The sequence below is a fragment of the Cimex lectularius genome, unplaced genomic scaffold (assembly GCF_000648675.2).
Source record: "Cimex lectularius strain Harlan isolate CLEC.00 unplaced genomic scaffold, Clec_2.1 scaffold202, whole genome shotgun sequence".
Classification (NCBI taxonomy): Eukaryota; Metazoa; Arthropoda; class Insecta; order Hemiptera; family Cimicidae; genus Cimex; species Cimex lectularius.
This window is the reverse complement of record NW_019392803.1, coordinates 754,721-771,860: the sequence shown is the minus strand read 5'-3', so window position 1 is coordinate 771,860 and position 17,140 is coordinate 754,721. Positions and strand designations below refer to the sequence as shown.

General features: G+C 36.4%; 1 protein-coding gene across 3 annotated transcripts in view; it reads right to left on the bottom strand.

The window, feature by feature from the left end:
* The window catches only part of LOC106667592 (extracellular sulfatase SULF-1 homolog), a 120,375-nt gene that overhangs the window by 9,781 nt on the left and 93,454 nt on the right, over window positions 1–17,140 (bottom strand). For all 3 annotated transcript variants that reach the window (XM_014395632.2, XM_014395634.2, XM_014395633.2), the window contains exon 5: window positions 16,664–16,833. In XM_014395632.2, the coding sequence (XP_014251118.1) occupies window positions 16,664–16,833 (170 nt within the window). The remainder of the gene's footprint in view (window positions 1–16,663; window positions 16,834–17,140) is intronic.

Here is a 17,140-nt window from a genome sequence, read left to right as displayed (position 1 = left end):
TAGATCGAAAATCCCTGTTGATACCGTTTATTTTCGAACGGTGAACGGTCCGCCCTGCGCCGGCAACACCGCAGGACTTTTTTGTCCCACAGCGCGGAAGGATCGTTTCCTGTGAATTACCTTTGACGGTTATCGGGGATCTCGATTCGATCTGTGCGGACAGGCCCGGGCTCGGTCTGCACCCTCATTAACACCCCGACACCTTTTTTGTTCTGCCGGTACGCTTTCATCCGGTCAAACTTTCATACTTGTCGAGGGCGGAAGTTGATAAAAACTTATTAACGAGGGGTTTTAACACGAAAAACGTCGGGTGATGAGTTCCTGCCGGACGCGCTTTAAATACGAGCAAGAGTATTTTCACGGCTTACATACAGCACGGCAGCCAACGGACAGATAATCAATATGACCAATTTTTTATTTTGGTTCCCAACACCAGAAGTTTATCAACCCTCAAGATGCCGGTATTTTTAAAGTCACTTCTATCGAGACATGCACCATCCGATACTCATGACTACAAGGTACGAAATGAACAGGATGGTTGGTATGTTGGTATGGTAAAAATGATACTACGAAGCGGGGTTTGTGCTTCCCAGGCACTTCAACCTTCTGGCTTATTGTACCTTCCTAGTTCCTTATTTCAGAGCAATAGAGTCAATCCTTCTCCTTAGAAGTATCAGGTCATTGACTGTCCCTGCTGCAATTTGATTCCCTAAGTTTTTTCCGTACGTTAGGTTAAATCTCCATTGAGCTGTTGCTTCCCATTCGAAGATGATATGGGTGGCTGTTCCTCCTCTTCATTACATAATCTGCAGATGGGATCATCATTGTGTATGCCCATGTTGTGTAAATGTTTTCTCAGATGCCAGTGACCGGTTAGTAGTCCTACCACTCCTCTGAGTTTGGCCCTCCCCAATTGCAGCAATGATTTTGCCAGTCTTGGTGAGGGTTGTTTACGGTTGAATTTAATCAAAACTTCCAAATTAACTTAGGTACCAAAAAAGAATGGGAGCGGGAGGAAAACACCTCCTTTAAGAACGGCACCATCTTGTATGAGTATTCGGTCCTGGAACCAAATAATCAGAACCAATGGGAAAATATCTTCCAAGTATCCAAGAGCGTTAAATCTCCTTTAAGAAGACACCTTTCTAGAACTTTCAATTTAATTTTTGGTAAAAAAACAACACTAAATCTTTCAAAAACTGCTAAATATAAAATTAGTAAAAAAATTAAATTTGCAACCTCATAGGAAAAATACACGTTAGAGGAAGTCAAATTTCATAAAAACTTCTTCGTTTGCTAAGCTTTCTAGCGGTATACCATTTTCTGTAATTACATTAAGCAAAAATGCAGGGGTTTTATGCTAAATGGGAAAAATGTGGTGACGGTGTAAAAAGGGATAAAGGGCCAATGTAGTAATTCAACAACTGGACGAAATTTACTTCTCAATTTTAACTTAATAAAAAAGCACAAAAAGAAAGAAAATGAAAAACAACACATAAAAAGAAACAACAACCAAAGCAGAAAAACTGGACAAAATATCTACCCTAAACACGGACAACAAAGAAGACTGCACGATTGTAAAAACCATCTTTAACCCAATTAAAAAACAAAAAAAAAAAGAAAATGAAAAACAACACATAAAAAGGGACAACAACCAAAGCAGAAAAACTGGGCAAAATATCTACACTAAACACAGATAAAAAAGAACACTGCACAATTGTAAAAACCAACTTTAACCCAATAAAAACGCACATAAAGAAAGAAAATGAAAAACAACACATAAAAAGAGACAACAACCAAAGAAGAAAAAATGGACAAAATATCTACACTAAACACAGACAAAAAAGAACACTGCACAATTGTAAAAACCAGCTTTAACCCAATTAAAAAGGACAAAAAAAAGAAAAATTTAACGTAAAAATCAAACAAGATGCAAAAAAGAAAGACAATAAACATCGTGAACAACCAAATTTCGTTGAACATCTATTTACACTTTTGAACCCAATGGCTTTAAGTGCGATCAAATTTAAAATTGAGATCGAACATGTCACCACGTTGAATATGACAAGTGCATACTTTATGTTAAAGAGATTGTAAACAGAACAAGTTTTTTTATTCACGATTTTTCTGTTCTCTTTAAAACCTGAAACATGAGTGTGTGAAATAAGGCCTCTCATTCACTCAAGAACGAATCAGCTTCTGTTTTAAATTTCTGCGGGATTTCACGTCATTCATCATCATTAACAAAATGATTTTAATTCGCAATAAATTACAATACGAGAGATACAACAGTTTCTAACTATAATTAAGAAGAATCATAAGTACTCTTTGTTGTATCTTCTTGTATTCACAACCAGTCTCAGAATCGTACTTTTACTGGGGGTTAAATGCGTTAAAAGCGCCAGACGATCGTCTGTTATGCAAATCGCCCTCGTCAACAAAGGCGATATAATAACCCAGACCAGTAAAAACGGGCGATGGGCTCGATTAAAGAGGAGCGTTTAATTAAATGCGAGACAAAATCTAACCGGAGAAGCCCGTTCGGAGAAAGTTGAATATCTGCGGCTCGCGGTGTTTCGCACTGCACCGAGGCCCTCTGACGCCCGACGTGAAAGAAGAAGCAAAAGAGTCGGCCGAAAGGCCTTCACACCACTCCAGCAGATTCTCTCGGCTCTTTTGTCCCCGTTTAGACGTTCCTGGAAATAACAGCTCTCAAAATCTGAGCAACAGGACCCTTCGGGCTTTCAACTACCCGTTTGGACGATGTAGGATGAGAACAAAGATTTTTTTTATTCATATTATTTATGCATTATGTGGGCAGAAATGAATGACGCCAGGCCGTCTGGGATGACTCGAAACCGATCGAAATATCTGTACATCTCCAGAACACTGCAAAGGCAGAAGCCTTAAGCATTTGCTAGGTTCGGCTACTTTTTTAATACATAAAATTTAATATAACAAGATTTGTTACATATATAACATACATATATGTTTTCTAAGAAATATGAAACACATAAAATGATTATTTGGTTGTATGGGTGAAGCCTCTATCCTCATTAGCTTTCAATTTCTTAACTGTGTGTGAAGTTAAAGATCGACCAGGGAAATTATTTGAGTAAAAATCAGGTAAATAGTCATCATAGATGAAGAAAACATAAAAAACGTGCCGATCTTTTATATTATAACATCTTCAGGGTCTAAATAAAACAAAATACGTGTTTTTAATACAAATTGGCTCAGATGACAAAAAAAAAAATTTGTCATCAGAGCCCTTTGGTATTAAACATTTGTTTTTTGTTTTACTTAGACCCTGAAGATGTTATAAAATATGAAGAAACTCGGTACAAAAAAAAACGTATTTGTCATCTGAGCTATTTGGCATTAAAACTTGTTTTTTGTTTTACTTAGACCCTGATGATGTTAAAATATAGGAAGAAAGCTGGGCACAAAAAAAAAATTTGTTATCTGAGCCACTTGATATTAAAAACTTGTTTTTTGTTTTACTTAGACCCTGAAGATGTTACAACATAGGAAGAAACCAAAAAAAGTATTTTTCATCTGAGCCATTTGGTATTAAAAACTGTTTTTTTATTTTACTTAGACCCTGAAGATGTTATAAAATATGAAGAAACTCGGTACAAAAAAAAAGTATTTGTCATCTGAGCCATTTGGTATTAAAAACATGTTTTTTGTTTTACTTAGACCCTGAAGATGTTCAAAAACAGGAAGAAAGCTGAGCCCAAAAAAAGTATTTGTCATCTGAGCCATTTGGTATTAAAAACATGTTTTTTATTTTACTTAGACCCTGAAGATATTATAATATAGGAAGAAACCTCGGCACAAAAAAATTATTTGTCATCTGAGCGATTGGTATTAAAATTTTGTTTTTTATTTTACTTAGACCCTGAAGATATTATAAAATATGAAGAAACTCGGTACAAAAAAAAGTATTTGTCATCTGAGCCATTTGGTATTAAAAACTTGTTTTTTGTTTTACTTAGACCCTGAAGATGTTAAAATGCAGGAAGAAAGCTGGGCCCAAAAAAGTATTTGTCATCTGAGCGATTTGGTATTAAAATTTTGTTTTTTATTTTACTTAGACCCTGAAGATATTATAAAATATGAAGAAACTCGGTACAAAAAAAAGTATTTGTCATCTGAGCCATTTGGTATTAAAAACTTGTTTTTTGTTTTACTTAGACCCTGAAGATGTTAAAATGCAGGAAGAAAGCTGGGCCCAAAAAAGTATTTGTCATCTGAGCGATTTGGTATTAAAATTTTGTTTTTTATTTTACTTAGACCCTGAAGATGTTATAAAATATGAAGAAACTCGGTACAAAAAAAAAGTATTTGTCATCGGAGCCATTTGGTAATATAAACTTGTATTTTGTTTTATTGAAATCCTGAAGATGTTATGTTTTTAAATGTCTTATTTTTACGACCAAACCTATATTTGGTAATAAATAGTAAATAACTGCATTAAAATTTAAGGGTGGTGCGTTTATTTTGTAATCAGTGTATTTGACTGTGGAGACAAAGCTTGAAACCTGTTTTCATTGTCATATGCTGTTGTCAACGTATTTCTAATTTGACAATAAATTAAAATGAATCATGGCATTCTTCAAATTGATGAGTATACGGAAAAATTGCAGTGGTTTGAAGGAATAACGACGAATATGTTGGGAAAATAACATGGATGATAAGGATACAGGAGTCTTGTGGAAGAAATTTATACCGGTTGATTATTTGTTCCATCTTTCGTATTTATCTACGTCTATCCGTTCTTTTTCGACGGTGGGAAGGCGCGGTTTCTGTTTTTGTTTTTAGTTGTTACAAAATGCAAAGCTTGTTTTTGTTTTTCCGGCCGCCCCCAGGGATAGAAGAGAAGAAAATAGCATGGAAGGCGTAATTGAAGTTAGTTATGAATCGGAATAAATTAAAAGGAGTGGCACATTTCCGGGCACGTGCCTGTCGTGGGAGGATCCTTCCCTTCTTAATCTCTCACAATAAGAATGAGGAAATCCTATTTAGTAATGGTGAAGATACGAAGCATAACTTTTTCCTAAATGGCTTTTAGGCGCTTCGATATAATTAATTACACGTCGGCCGTTTAGTAAAAAGCCCGGCGTATCTAATCGTGCTCTATTCTTCCATGTCCTTTTTTTTTCTTTTTGTCTATGGCGAGACATGTTTACAGCTGGCAGGATTGTGTAATAGACAAATTACAAGCCAATAACTCGTAGGGTCTCGATTACGGAATAACCACAAACTTCGAAAATCTAATATTTATACTTTATCTCTTAGTCCTTGGCTCTTCTACCAATAACTTGGATAAACAACGGCTGATCAAAAGCCAGGGCTTATTCTCAAGAATTAGCTTATACGTGTCCGATATTTTGGAGTGTAGAATCACCAAAAAAAATCTTGGTTCAAATCCTGTATGAACAAATAAATTAATTCAACCAGAATTATTCCTTTCTGTTTCAAATTTAGTGAATTTGAATTTTTTTGAGAATGTGGTGGAGAGTTTTGCTGATCTACGTTCATTATAATAACTTTAGAATAATGTATTAATATATGTTAAAATGCTATAAATGACATATTGATTTAAGCAAGTAAAACAGCGAAATAAAAATATTAAAAATGTAAATTTTTCAAATTAAAAAAAAAATTGCCGAAACAAAGTCTTGGCCAAAATCGGTGACCACCAACCTAAGTCATACCCGTCGTAAGATGAAGAGATGGACTTTGCAACATGTCGAGCCAGGGAAAACTGAAAGGCGTGACAGGCCATTGATTTCATGTTTTAAAATTAAAATAAATCGCATAGAAAAAGAAAAATTCCGGGCTTAACTCGCCCCTTACAATCGGTTTAATTTTAAATTGGCACATAGAAGAGGCGCGTACAAGAACCAAAGACAGACAATCGTACAATGATAATTGTTCGTTTTCTACGGAGGAACTGATAAAAGTGAATCCCTCCAGGGTCGGAAGTCTAGCGTAGACAGACTTCCCGGGGGGAGAAACTCGTTCTTTGGGAGGCGCCTTAGACCCGGCACAAAGAGAAGAATTGAAGTTGTTCTGGCGTCGCCGTGCCACCGGGGCGATTCACGGCTGTCTTCAGACAAGAATCCGTACGTAAATGCGTAAAGCCGTCGTAAAAATTTGAGATTTCAAAATCAAAACGGTTCGCCAGGTTTCGCACTCCGCTGAACGTTTCAATAAAGTTTCGCCTTTAAAATTACTTTACTTTTAGGCCGTTCATCAATTTTGGGCATATGTCAAGAATTAATAATGCAGATTGGTAGATATGTGGTTTTTTCTCTATTTTCCCCGAGAGTGAAAATAGATAAAACTCGTTCCATGAGATATCGCATTTGTTCTCCGATTGCGACCGCAGTTTAACAACCTGACCCTAACTTTAATTAATCACAGCTTTTGATTTATTGCGCTGTAATCTCCCCCATAGAGGATTCAATGTCGACGACGGTCGAGGAAAAAAAGGAATTTTATTGGTTCGAAATCTATTTATAGACGGGTTTTTACTGCACGCTTCGTATCGTTTCAATAATGCCAACACTTTTGGAACTGTCAGAAGAGAGTTGTAAATTTAAGTATATTTGACAAGACAAAGGAATTTACGAATGGCCGGATGAATATAGATCGGTTCGACTTCCCCTTGATTCGAGTCTGGATATTTTGTAAGTTTCAGAGATGCTCGAGCCTGTATATGAGCTTTGTCTAGCTTTATCTGAGGTCTTCAAATGAAATTTCCTTTTTCCTCCTTTGTTTTTATCTTCGGACAGATTTAAGCGGGGAATGAACTTACCCGATGCAACGCTATGCGACGCTACCCGATGCAAATTCAAAGACAAATTTTCCGTAAGATTGTATTAACCCCCTGCACATCTGCCAGATGCTATGCTACGCTACCCTCCTCTACGCTAAGCGATCCCCACTGTCCAGATTTTCGTCGGGTAGCATCGAGTACAGTCGAAGATAAAAGAACCGGACACTCATATTTTTATTTCAAACTATAAATATTATTGTCGTTATATTAATTACAACATACTTTTTTAATAAAAACCAAATTAAGCGAGATCAAAAATTCATTAGTTTAAATAAATAAATAATAAACAAAATAATAAATTGTTAGTTAAATTTAATTGTTTTAAATAAAGTTATTCCGGTATTTTGATACATTTTCTGCCTAATCATCATAATTAAATAATTTTTATAAAAACTCATGAATTTTTGATATCGTTTAATTTGGTTTACATTAAAAAAAGCGTGTAGTAATTAATACAACGACAAAATTACAAAAAAATAGTTTGAAATAAACTACAAAAAATATGAGTGTCAGATTCTGACGCTACTCGACGAAAATGGTGTAATTTTGTGAGCAAAACCATGTAATAAATTGTTAGTTAATTTTATGAATAAAACCATGTGACAAATTGTTAGTTCAATTTTATGAGAAAAACCATGAAATAAATTATTAAATTTTATGAGCGAAACTGTGTAATAAATTTTAATTAAATTGTATGAGCAAACCATATATATCGAGATTTTTGTCGAGTAGCATCGAGTACAGTCGAAGACAAAAGAATCGGACACTCATATTTTTATTTCAAACTATATGTATTATTATCGTTATGTCAATTACAACGTACTTATTTTAATATAAACTAAATTAAGCCAGATCAAAAATTTTTTAGTTTTGATTTTTAAAAATTAATTTTTAACATTTGGCAGAAAATTGATCAAAACACCGAAATATCATTTATTGATAGAACGAACTAACAATTTATTACATGGTTTTGTTCATAAAATTTAACTAGAAATTTATTACACGGTTTTGCTCAGAAAATGTAGCTATTTATTTCAAGTTTTGCTCATAAAATTACACAGTTTTCGTCGAGTAGCGTCAAAATCGGACATTGATATATTTTGCAGTTTATATAACAATGTATATGTAATTTTGTCGTTATATTAATATAATATAATTAATGCTTATTTTAATGTAAACCAAATTAAAGGAGATCAAAAATTCATGAGTTTTTATAAGAATTATTTAATTATGATGGTTAGGCAGAAAATTTATAGAAACACCGGAATAACATTTAAAACAATTAAATTTAACTAACAATGTATTACATGTGCTCATAAAATTTAAATAACAATTTATTACATGATTTTGCTATTAAAATTACTCCATTTTCGTCGAGTAATGTCAGAATAGGGCACTGATATTTTTTGAAGTTTATTTCAAACTAAGTACATGTAATTTTGTCGTTGTATTAATTACAACATGCTTATTTTAAATGCCAAATTAAAAAGGCCAAATTAAACCAAATTAAACGAGATCAAAAATTCATGAGTTTTTATAAAAATTATTTAATTATGATGATGAGGCCGAACATTTATCAAAATACCGTAATAACTTTATTTAAAACAATTAAATTTAACAAACAATTTCTTACATGGTTTTGCTCAAAATAATGCATTAAGAACAAAAGAGGTATTGCGATTGTGATACTGATTTGTGATACACGCTGTGACTGTACGTGACGTGCGTTTGACGTCGCATAGATGTTCGCTCCCTACCAAATCGTGTGAAGGCTTTCGGTCGCATCGGGTAGCGTCGCATAGCGTTCCATCGGGTAAGTGTGTTCCCCGCTTTATTTATTAATCTCTCTTGCAGTTTGTATTGGATAAATCTTTTTAAGTGTAACAAATCAATGAAAACAGCAATGATTTTGTCACAAGATCATGATTAGTGGGATTGTTGACCCACCTACACAAGCATAAGTGCTAAAATTGTGCCAAGAAAGCTTCGTGCTTGCTGGCAAAGTTTAATTATCGCCCTTGTCAATTCCACCTAGTTTGGACCTGAGTCGACATCAAGACAGCGGACGCGTAGGCGGATTTCCGTGGGTGTGTTTAAGGAGGCCCACAGACAGAAAACCCCCGACTCGGAATCGACATCTTCCTTCGACAGGATGCACCCCCGTTTGAAGAATGACGAAACTCGCAAACGACATCCAATTAGAAAACTTGTTCTTTAAGGGCAGCCTTTCCAAAAGATGTTAAGCCGATCAGATAAAGTCGCCGTCTGTATTATTAAATTCTCGATTTTCTCTTGAGAAAATTTCACGACATCTTCCAATAATCATTCCAATATTGGGTTCGACCTTCTTGTCCGAATTACATGCTACGCGAAGTGAAGTAATTCATGTCGTACAGAAGGGCTTAACGTCCAATTATCCATTTGGGACATCAAACTAAGTTAGCCAAGGTTCTCGAGCAGCTGACGGACAATGAACAACGGAAATTGCAATATTTCACATTGTATTTGGCGAGTGGGCATCAAGGTTCATCCAATTTGTGTTTTAATTATTATGTACTTTTTGAGAGTAAAAAACACTTCCCATAATCAAACTTAAATGAACTTATAACTGACGCAATATTAACTAAAAGTTTAAAAAATAATGTATTTGTTGAATTCTTCACAACTTCTGACAGGAGACTATTGGATGAAAGCAGTTGGATGAGTGGATTATGATTGACTGGGAGAGACTGTGGAACTTGCGATATCTGGATAGGATTTTGTCACGTACGAAAGGTGCATTTTGAACATGTTTGTGGATTGTTGCATAAAACACACAAACACACAATTTGGATTCTTTATAGGGAGTCCTTTTTAGAAGGCCCGGTTGAATTTCTCTTAAACCAATGACGCTATCATAAAAATAAAAAATACGCTTTTAATATTTTTAGTCTATTTTTGAACTTTTACCTTTTTTTGGAGGAAAATTATACAGGGTACCTCAGGCCCAGTTCAACTTCAAAATTTCAAATACGACCCTACGCATCCTGACACATCATTTTAAAGGATATTTTACTCTGAAAACAAGGGTGAAATCGGATTTTAAATTGGTCAAAACATGACAACGTTATGGTAAACGTTTGAAAAAATAATATTAGAAAAAATAAAATTAAAATGTATCCGGACTTACAATTTTAAGCCGTATCGCTCTTATTTTGTCCAGGGACTTTAGGGCTTTGATTATGGCAGGCGTCTAACTTTCCTTGCGCAAATGTCGACTTGGTAGGCTGGAGAAAACGTTCTTCCATAGATCATATGGACTGATTCTAATGGCATACTAAACCGTTGAAATTTTCGAACGTGGGCAGAGGAAAATCCGGGAATTTCGTACTCTTGTAATCATCAGGTGGTTCACAGTATCAACGTTTGGTGCTGACTTCTCGGAAATAAATTAATTGGGCCTTATTTCTACGAAAATAATTTAAATTGTGCTCAGTTGCATAATTTTTTGAAGGAGGTTTTGCGAACACTATCAGATGATGTTCTTCTACGACAATGACAAAGAATGATTCTCCAGCTTGATGGATGCCCCGCACACAATTCTTTGGAGGTGAGACGTTATTAGAATCGTTACCTCCGGGATAGGAGGATAGGACCTCATGACCCGATCTGTTGGCCTCTTCGGTCAACCGATTTAATTCCATTTGACTATTTTCTGTAGGATCATTTAAAAAACAGTGTCTCCGCCACTCATAAGCCAGCAACCTCCGTTGAGGAACTGCGGCAAAGAAAATGCTTGTCAATCCATCTCCTCTGACTATTGTTCTGAGCACCGGTGAAGAATGGATATAAAAAACAAATCTTTGCATCTTTACGCGACGCAAGGGGTTCGAACGTGAAATGTGATTAATTAATAGCAAACCAAATAACGTTTTACCGTAATTATTCAGAAATCGTGAGATGCGGTCTGGTGTGATGTAGGTTTCAGAAAAACATTTTCTTTATCGTGCCAACGTTTCGATCTTTATTGAGATCATCTTCAGGGCTCAAAGAGTTTGTCTTCTATGTAATTGTGCCATTCTTGCGTGTCGTGTTGAAAGTGCTGAGAGTCTCAACACGACACGCAAGAATGGCACAATTACATAGAAGACAAACTCTTTGAGCCCTGAAGATGATCTCAATAAAGATTGAAACGTTGGCACGGTAAAGAAAATGTTTTTCTGAAACCTACATCACACCAGACCGCATCTCACGATTTCTGAATAATTATCGACTAACGGTCACTAATCACCACACACGTTTTACCGTAACTTTGTCATTTTTTGAGCAATTTAAAATCCGATTGCACCGTTGTTTTCAACCTAAAAAATCATTTAAAGTGATTTGTCAAGAGGTATAGGGTCGTATTTGAAATTTTGACGTTGAACTGGGCATGAGGTACCCGGTACAATTTTCCCCCAAAATAGGTGCAATTTGAAACTAGACTAAAAAATATTAAACAAGTTTTTTTTATAGTCATTGGTTCAAGAGAAAAGGATATGTTGGAACGCTTGGCAGAACCCCCAAGTGCCAGTCTGTAAGTCCAGATAAATTCGACATTTTGTCCAGCAGCCTTAAAAGATTGTAATGTCCTTAAGCCTTTTTTTCTGTTTCTTAAGCCTCCGAGTCAAAGTTGGTCACTTATTTAAATATTTTATCCCTAGTTGTCACACCTGGTTTGCAATATTAAGGAATTTTATTGACTTTATTCGTTTCAATATACTTATTGTTTACATGATTTTATAATAAGTGGGAAGTATCTAAACCCACTATAGTAAAGAGAAGGGATTATAGTTCAAATGTAGGACGAAGGGTGAAAGTAATATTTACTGATTTTTAACATGGGTTTAACTAATTTAGCTCTGCACCATTGCTCTATTGAATAAAGACGGGCAGGTCACAGAGAGGTGACAGGATCGGTATGAGGTCGCTTAAAAAGGTTAGCTGTGCATAAGCAAAAATAAGGATAGATGTGTCGGGAACACGACTGAGCATCGGCCATACCCGTTCGTCACACTGGATACGTGCTTTGGTGTCAAAGCTAGATTAAAGCGGGGAACACACTTGCCCAATGCAACGCTACGCGTCGCTACCCGACGCCTTGTCACGTTTTGGTAGGGTGTGCACATATATGCGACGTCAAGCGCACGCCATGTACAGTCACACAGCGAGTATCACAATCGCAACCTCTTTTGATTTTAATGCATTATTTGGAGTAAAACCATGTAATAAATTGTTAGTTAAATTTCATTGTGTCAAGTAAAGTTATTCCGGTGTATTGATAAATTTTCTTCCTAACCATCATAATTAAATAATTTTTATAAAAACTAATGAATTTTTGACCTCATTTAACCAGGTTTACATTAAAATAGGAATGTTGTAATTAATATAACTACAAAATTACATATACTTAGTTTGGAATAAACTACAAAAAATATGAGTGTCTTGTTCTGACGCTACTGGACGAAAATGGTGTAATTTTATAAGCAAAACCATGAAATAAATTCTTAATTAAATTTTATGAGCAAAACCGTGTAATAAATTGTTAGTTAAATTCATTATATCAAAACATGGTATTCTGGTGTTTTGATCAATTTTCTACCAAACCATTAAAATTAAATTTTTTAAATAAAAACTAATGAATTTTTGATCTCGGTTAATTTGGTTTATATTAAAATAAATATGTTGTAATTAATATAACGACAATAATACATGTAGTTTGAATAAAAATATGAGTGTCCGGTTCTTTTGTATTCGACTGTACTCGATGCTACCCGACGAAAATCTGGACAGTGGGGATCGCATAGCGTAGAGTAGGGTAGCGTTGTATAGCATCGGGCAGATGTGCACGGGGGTAATAAAACCTTATGGAAAATTGGACTTTGGATTTGAGTTGAGTAGAATCGGGTAGCGTCGCGTAGCAGCATCGGGTAAGTGTGTTCCCTGCGTTATTCGTAATTTCGGCGACTTACTTTTTCTAGCCTTCACGCCATTGTAATTTTTGATATTATGTATGTATTTATGTGTGTATATGTACGCTTATATGTATATGACTTTTTCTACTATTGTTAATTTTGTTAATCAACATAATATACATCATTTCTTTATTGAATCACTAGGTGGTAGGTACGTAGAAGAAAAATAAGTACAAATAAAGCTTATTCTATTTAGAACTAAATTTCCATTTCTTTTTTTAATTGAACTTATAACAAAACGGAACATACACCTGATGGTTATTCAGAAATCGAAACAGAAGACCGCATCTCACGATTTCTTACGATTTGTCTTCTGTTTCGATTTCTGAATAACTATCGATTAACGGTCACTAATCTCTACACATTTCTACACCTGATGACTAAATATCCCAATTATCAGGCCTGATCACTCTTCCGCCTAGGTCCGCTTCAGGCAGCGCCGTTTTCGCCGTGATCAATAACTTTCTTTTCGGGAATCGCCTATCGCAGTTATACCAAGTACAAACAAACTGGTTTTTTTTCCAATTTCTCTCTTGTCGTCGCGGCGACCACCTACCTGCGATCGACTGTCGCGGACTGACCACTTCTTTCAAAATTTCAAAACCGAGGTCCACTAGTCTCAAACCTACAGGCCTCGAAATGCTTCTCGCTGATTCGTCCGCCGATCAGCCTAGCTAGATCCGACTGCCTTCCGACACTATTCTGCACTACTAATTAATTAAGGTTTTTAGTTGAGATAAAAAAGTCAATGGCACGAGTGGGATTCGAACCCACGATCTTCGGCTTAATACACCGCTGCTCTACCACTTGAGCTATCGTTACCTCGATCCACTCGGACATAATAATGGACGTAACTCGGACGTAATCGGATTGGATTCTCGACGACAAATTGATACCGCTTGACTAATTAATATATTATAATTAATTAAGGTTTTTAGTTGAGATAAAAATGACATTTGAAAAATGGCAAAAGGAAGGAAAATTCAAAAGGTGCGGTTGAGATGGGAAGTTGGTGTCCGAGTGGATCGAGGTAACGATAGCTCAAGTGGTAGAGCAGCGGTGTATTAAGCCGAAGATCGTGGGTTCGAATCCCACTCGTGCCATTGACTTTTTTTATCTCAACTAAAAACCTTAATTAATTATAATATATTAATTGGTCAAGCGGACCACGAAATTAGTGAATTCTGTACTACTTTCGAAAAAATGTAATACCAGTCGCTAATATGGACATACCGGTCAGCGAGGTAGCCTAGTAGGGTAGATTGATTATCTATGGGGGTGGAAGATGTTTGGTTTTATATGCCTTTTGAAGGGTTGTTTAAAAATGTGAAATCAAATTATCAAAAAATTATTGAAATAAAAAAAATGTGAAAATCTACACTGGGTTTCAGGAGTTTTATAGCGTACCAAATGTACGGTGAAATAGTTCTAGGTGGTTGGGGTTGGGATAAGGAATGGGGAAGATGAGCCTTCGTTGATCTATTTGGGTTGGATTGTAGTCCATTGGATTTTAAAGAGGTGTAAGAAAATAGTTTTGCCTTCTCTTCGTCCGACATCTCACATAATCGGCCGTCACAATCAATTTCCGGCCGCTTATTGTTTGAAATGAGGTTCGAATCTCGCGGCGATAAGGCTGCGGATTATCGGCGCCGTTCAATAGAGAATCGCACGATGGCGTGATCGCGGCCCGACCGACGCCGGATATCACCGGAAAATGCCAGCCGTCGGAGAGATAAAAGTTTTCATTAGGCCGAGGCACGACGCAGTTTTCCCTCCGGGGGCCTTTCTTCCGACGTCAAAATATAGAGGGTCTATTGTTCCGCCGGGACATGCCACTGATTGCGCGCACATTCTGAGATCGGGCTCGGGACCACTTGCCACTGGCCGGCTCCTCAGAATCGAGATCAAACCGACTGTTGTATAAAATGACGTACAACTGGAGAACTGTCTGTCCTATTATGTCGTTTATTTATGGCCGTCATTCCAATAAGTGAAAGTACAATTGAGCTCTTAGACCATTTATCAAAAAGAATAATATACTCTGGCAGGCAGAAAATTCCACCCAATTATTTTTTTTTCATTTTCTCGATAAAAGAAAATTCTGCCCTTAATTTTTTTTACTTTTTTTATCAATACACATTTGTTTATGCCATGTTTTAAATTGGGAATATCAATTAGAGGTAAACACACATAATCCTTCATCCAAAACGAGTATAAAGGATTTTTAAATGTTTACTTTTTTCGGAATTTAAAATGTTTATTCAATATCATTTGAATTCTGAAGCAATAAACTGTTTAGTTTTCATCTTTGTTTTCTTAATTTCAATTTTTAAACTTAAAAATGACACTTAGTGCTGAGGATGTTGCGCGTGGAGTGGCACTTACTGATGATGGACGTTCCATCAGGTATGCCAATTGCGATAGTTCCCTACGAAACTCTGCGAGACGCCGTTAGACGTTTTCGAAAAACTGCGCCCTACCGCAGAAGGCCCGGTTCTGGACACCATACCACACGAAGACGGTTTTTTGACTTTGAGCACCTCACTGTTGTTCAAGCGATTCATCACCCCCTGAAAGTTCGAGGTGTCCAAATTTCTGAACGAACTGCTCAAAGAAGATTAAATCAGTGTGAACTGATGGCTTTTCGCTTTGTAAGAGGACCAGAATTGACCAGAACACACAGGGTTGCACGGCTCCCTTTTGCAGGAGAACACAGCCATTGGTCTTGGGACGATTTCGATGTACTATTTACAGATGAGTGTAGATTTGCTCTATGATCTCCAGATGGGCGTGAAAGAGTGTAGAGAAAGCTAAATAAAAGTACGAAGCCTGTAATTTTTTCCAGAGCCCGGGAATTTCAATGGAGGGTCGCACAGAGTTGGATGTTGTTCGTGGAGGGTCTTTGACGAGCACTCGCTATGTGGATAAAATTTTGGATCAAGCGTTGCCTATCCTCCAAGAAATCAACGACAATCCCGTTCTAATGCACGACAATGCCCGTCCGCATGTCGCTCACGTAGTACAAACGTACCTTCAAAAGCATAAAATCATAAACTTAGCCTGACCAGCCTGTTCTCCAGACTTGAACACCATCGAACATTTATGGGATAACCTCAAAAGACGAATAAGAGAACGTCCATCACTTCCTCATACACTCACGATCTTGAAAGAACTGTTTGTGATGAATGGGCTAACCTCCAGCAAAGAGACATTTCCAGACTGATAGTAAGTATGCCGAGGAGTCTTCAAGATCTAATTAAGACAAGAGGAGGAAAAACGCGATATTGAAATATAAATTAAAAATTCTTTGTGGAAGGTATTGGTTGAAACAAAAAAGTTAGTGTCACGAGAGGAATTCGAACCCACGACCTTCGGCTCAATACGCCGCTCTGCAACTTGTGCTAACGTAACTTCTATCCACTAGGACACAAACTTCCCATCTCAACCCACCTTTCGAAATTTCCATCCTTTTTGCCATTTTCCAAACCTCTCCATCAAACTATCTCAACCAATACCTTACATAAAGATTAATTGATTGAATGAAGTTATTTGATCAATTGTACCACGAAATCTAATGGAGTTAATTAAAAATCTAAAATAAAATTTAAACAAATTTTAGCTGTCAGCTTTTTTTTTTTCATTTTTCATTTTCCTTAGCAATTTACTTTTTTTTAACTTTTTTAGACAAAGGCTCAATTATTAAAGGTTAAAAAACGTGAAACTGATTAACATATACAAATCAAGTTATATTAGTGGGCGGAATTTTTTTTCCCGCCAGTGAATATTGAGAAAAAATTAAAAAATGGAATGTGTGTCTTACTGGTGCGTGGTGACGTTGAAGAAGAGGTCTGCGTACTGCGGTGCTGAGTCCTCGGGGCCGTGCGGTGCTGGAAAGCCGAGTACCAACATCACCGGTTTCTTGCCGAAGTACCGCTTCGATTGCCTCAGAAACGCCACCGATTCGTTCGCAATCAAGTCCGGGTAATAGTCCTTTAAAAGAATATTAAAACAGAGTGTATAAGCGGGTGGTCGAAATAACGATGAAACGCTCGATAATCGAGACGGTCTATTAACCAATACATAATTTATAATTGACAGTGTTTCGATAAAAAAAAGTGTTTATCGATGATTATTATCGCAGCCAGGCGCGGCTTAACGCCTGCCTAAGCTTGACTAAATGGCTCTGTAAAATCAATCAATGAAAGACTTCGAAACCTCACTGACGATTACGTGAAACGGTGTCGCCCACCCACGACCGTCTGGCCTTAAATTAGTATCAGCGAAAACTGTAAATAGA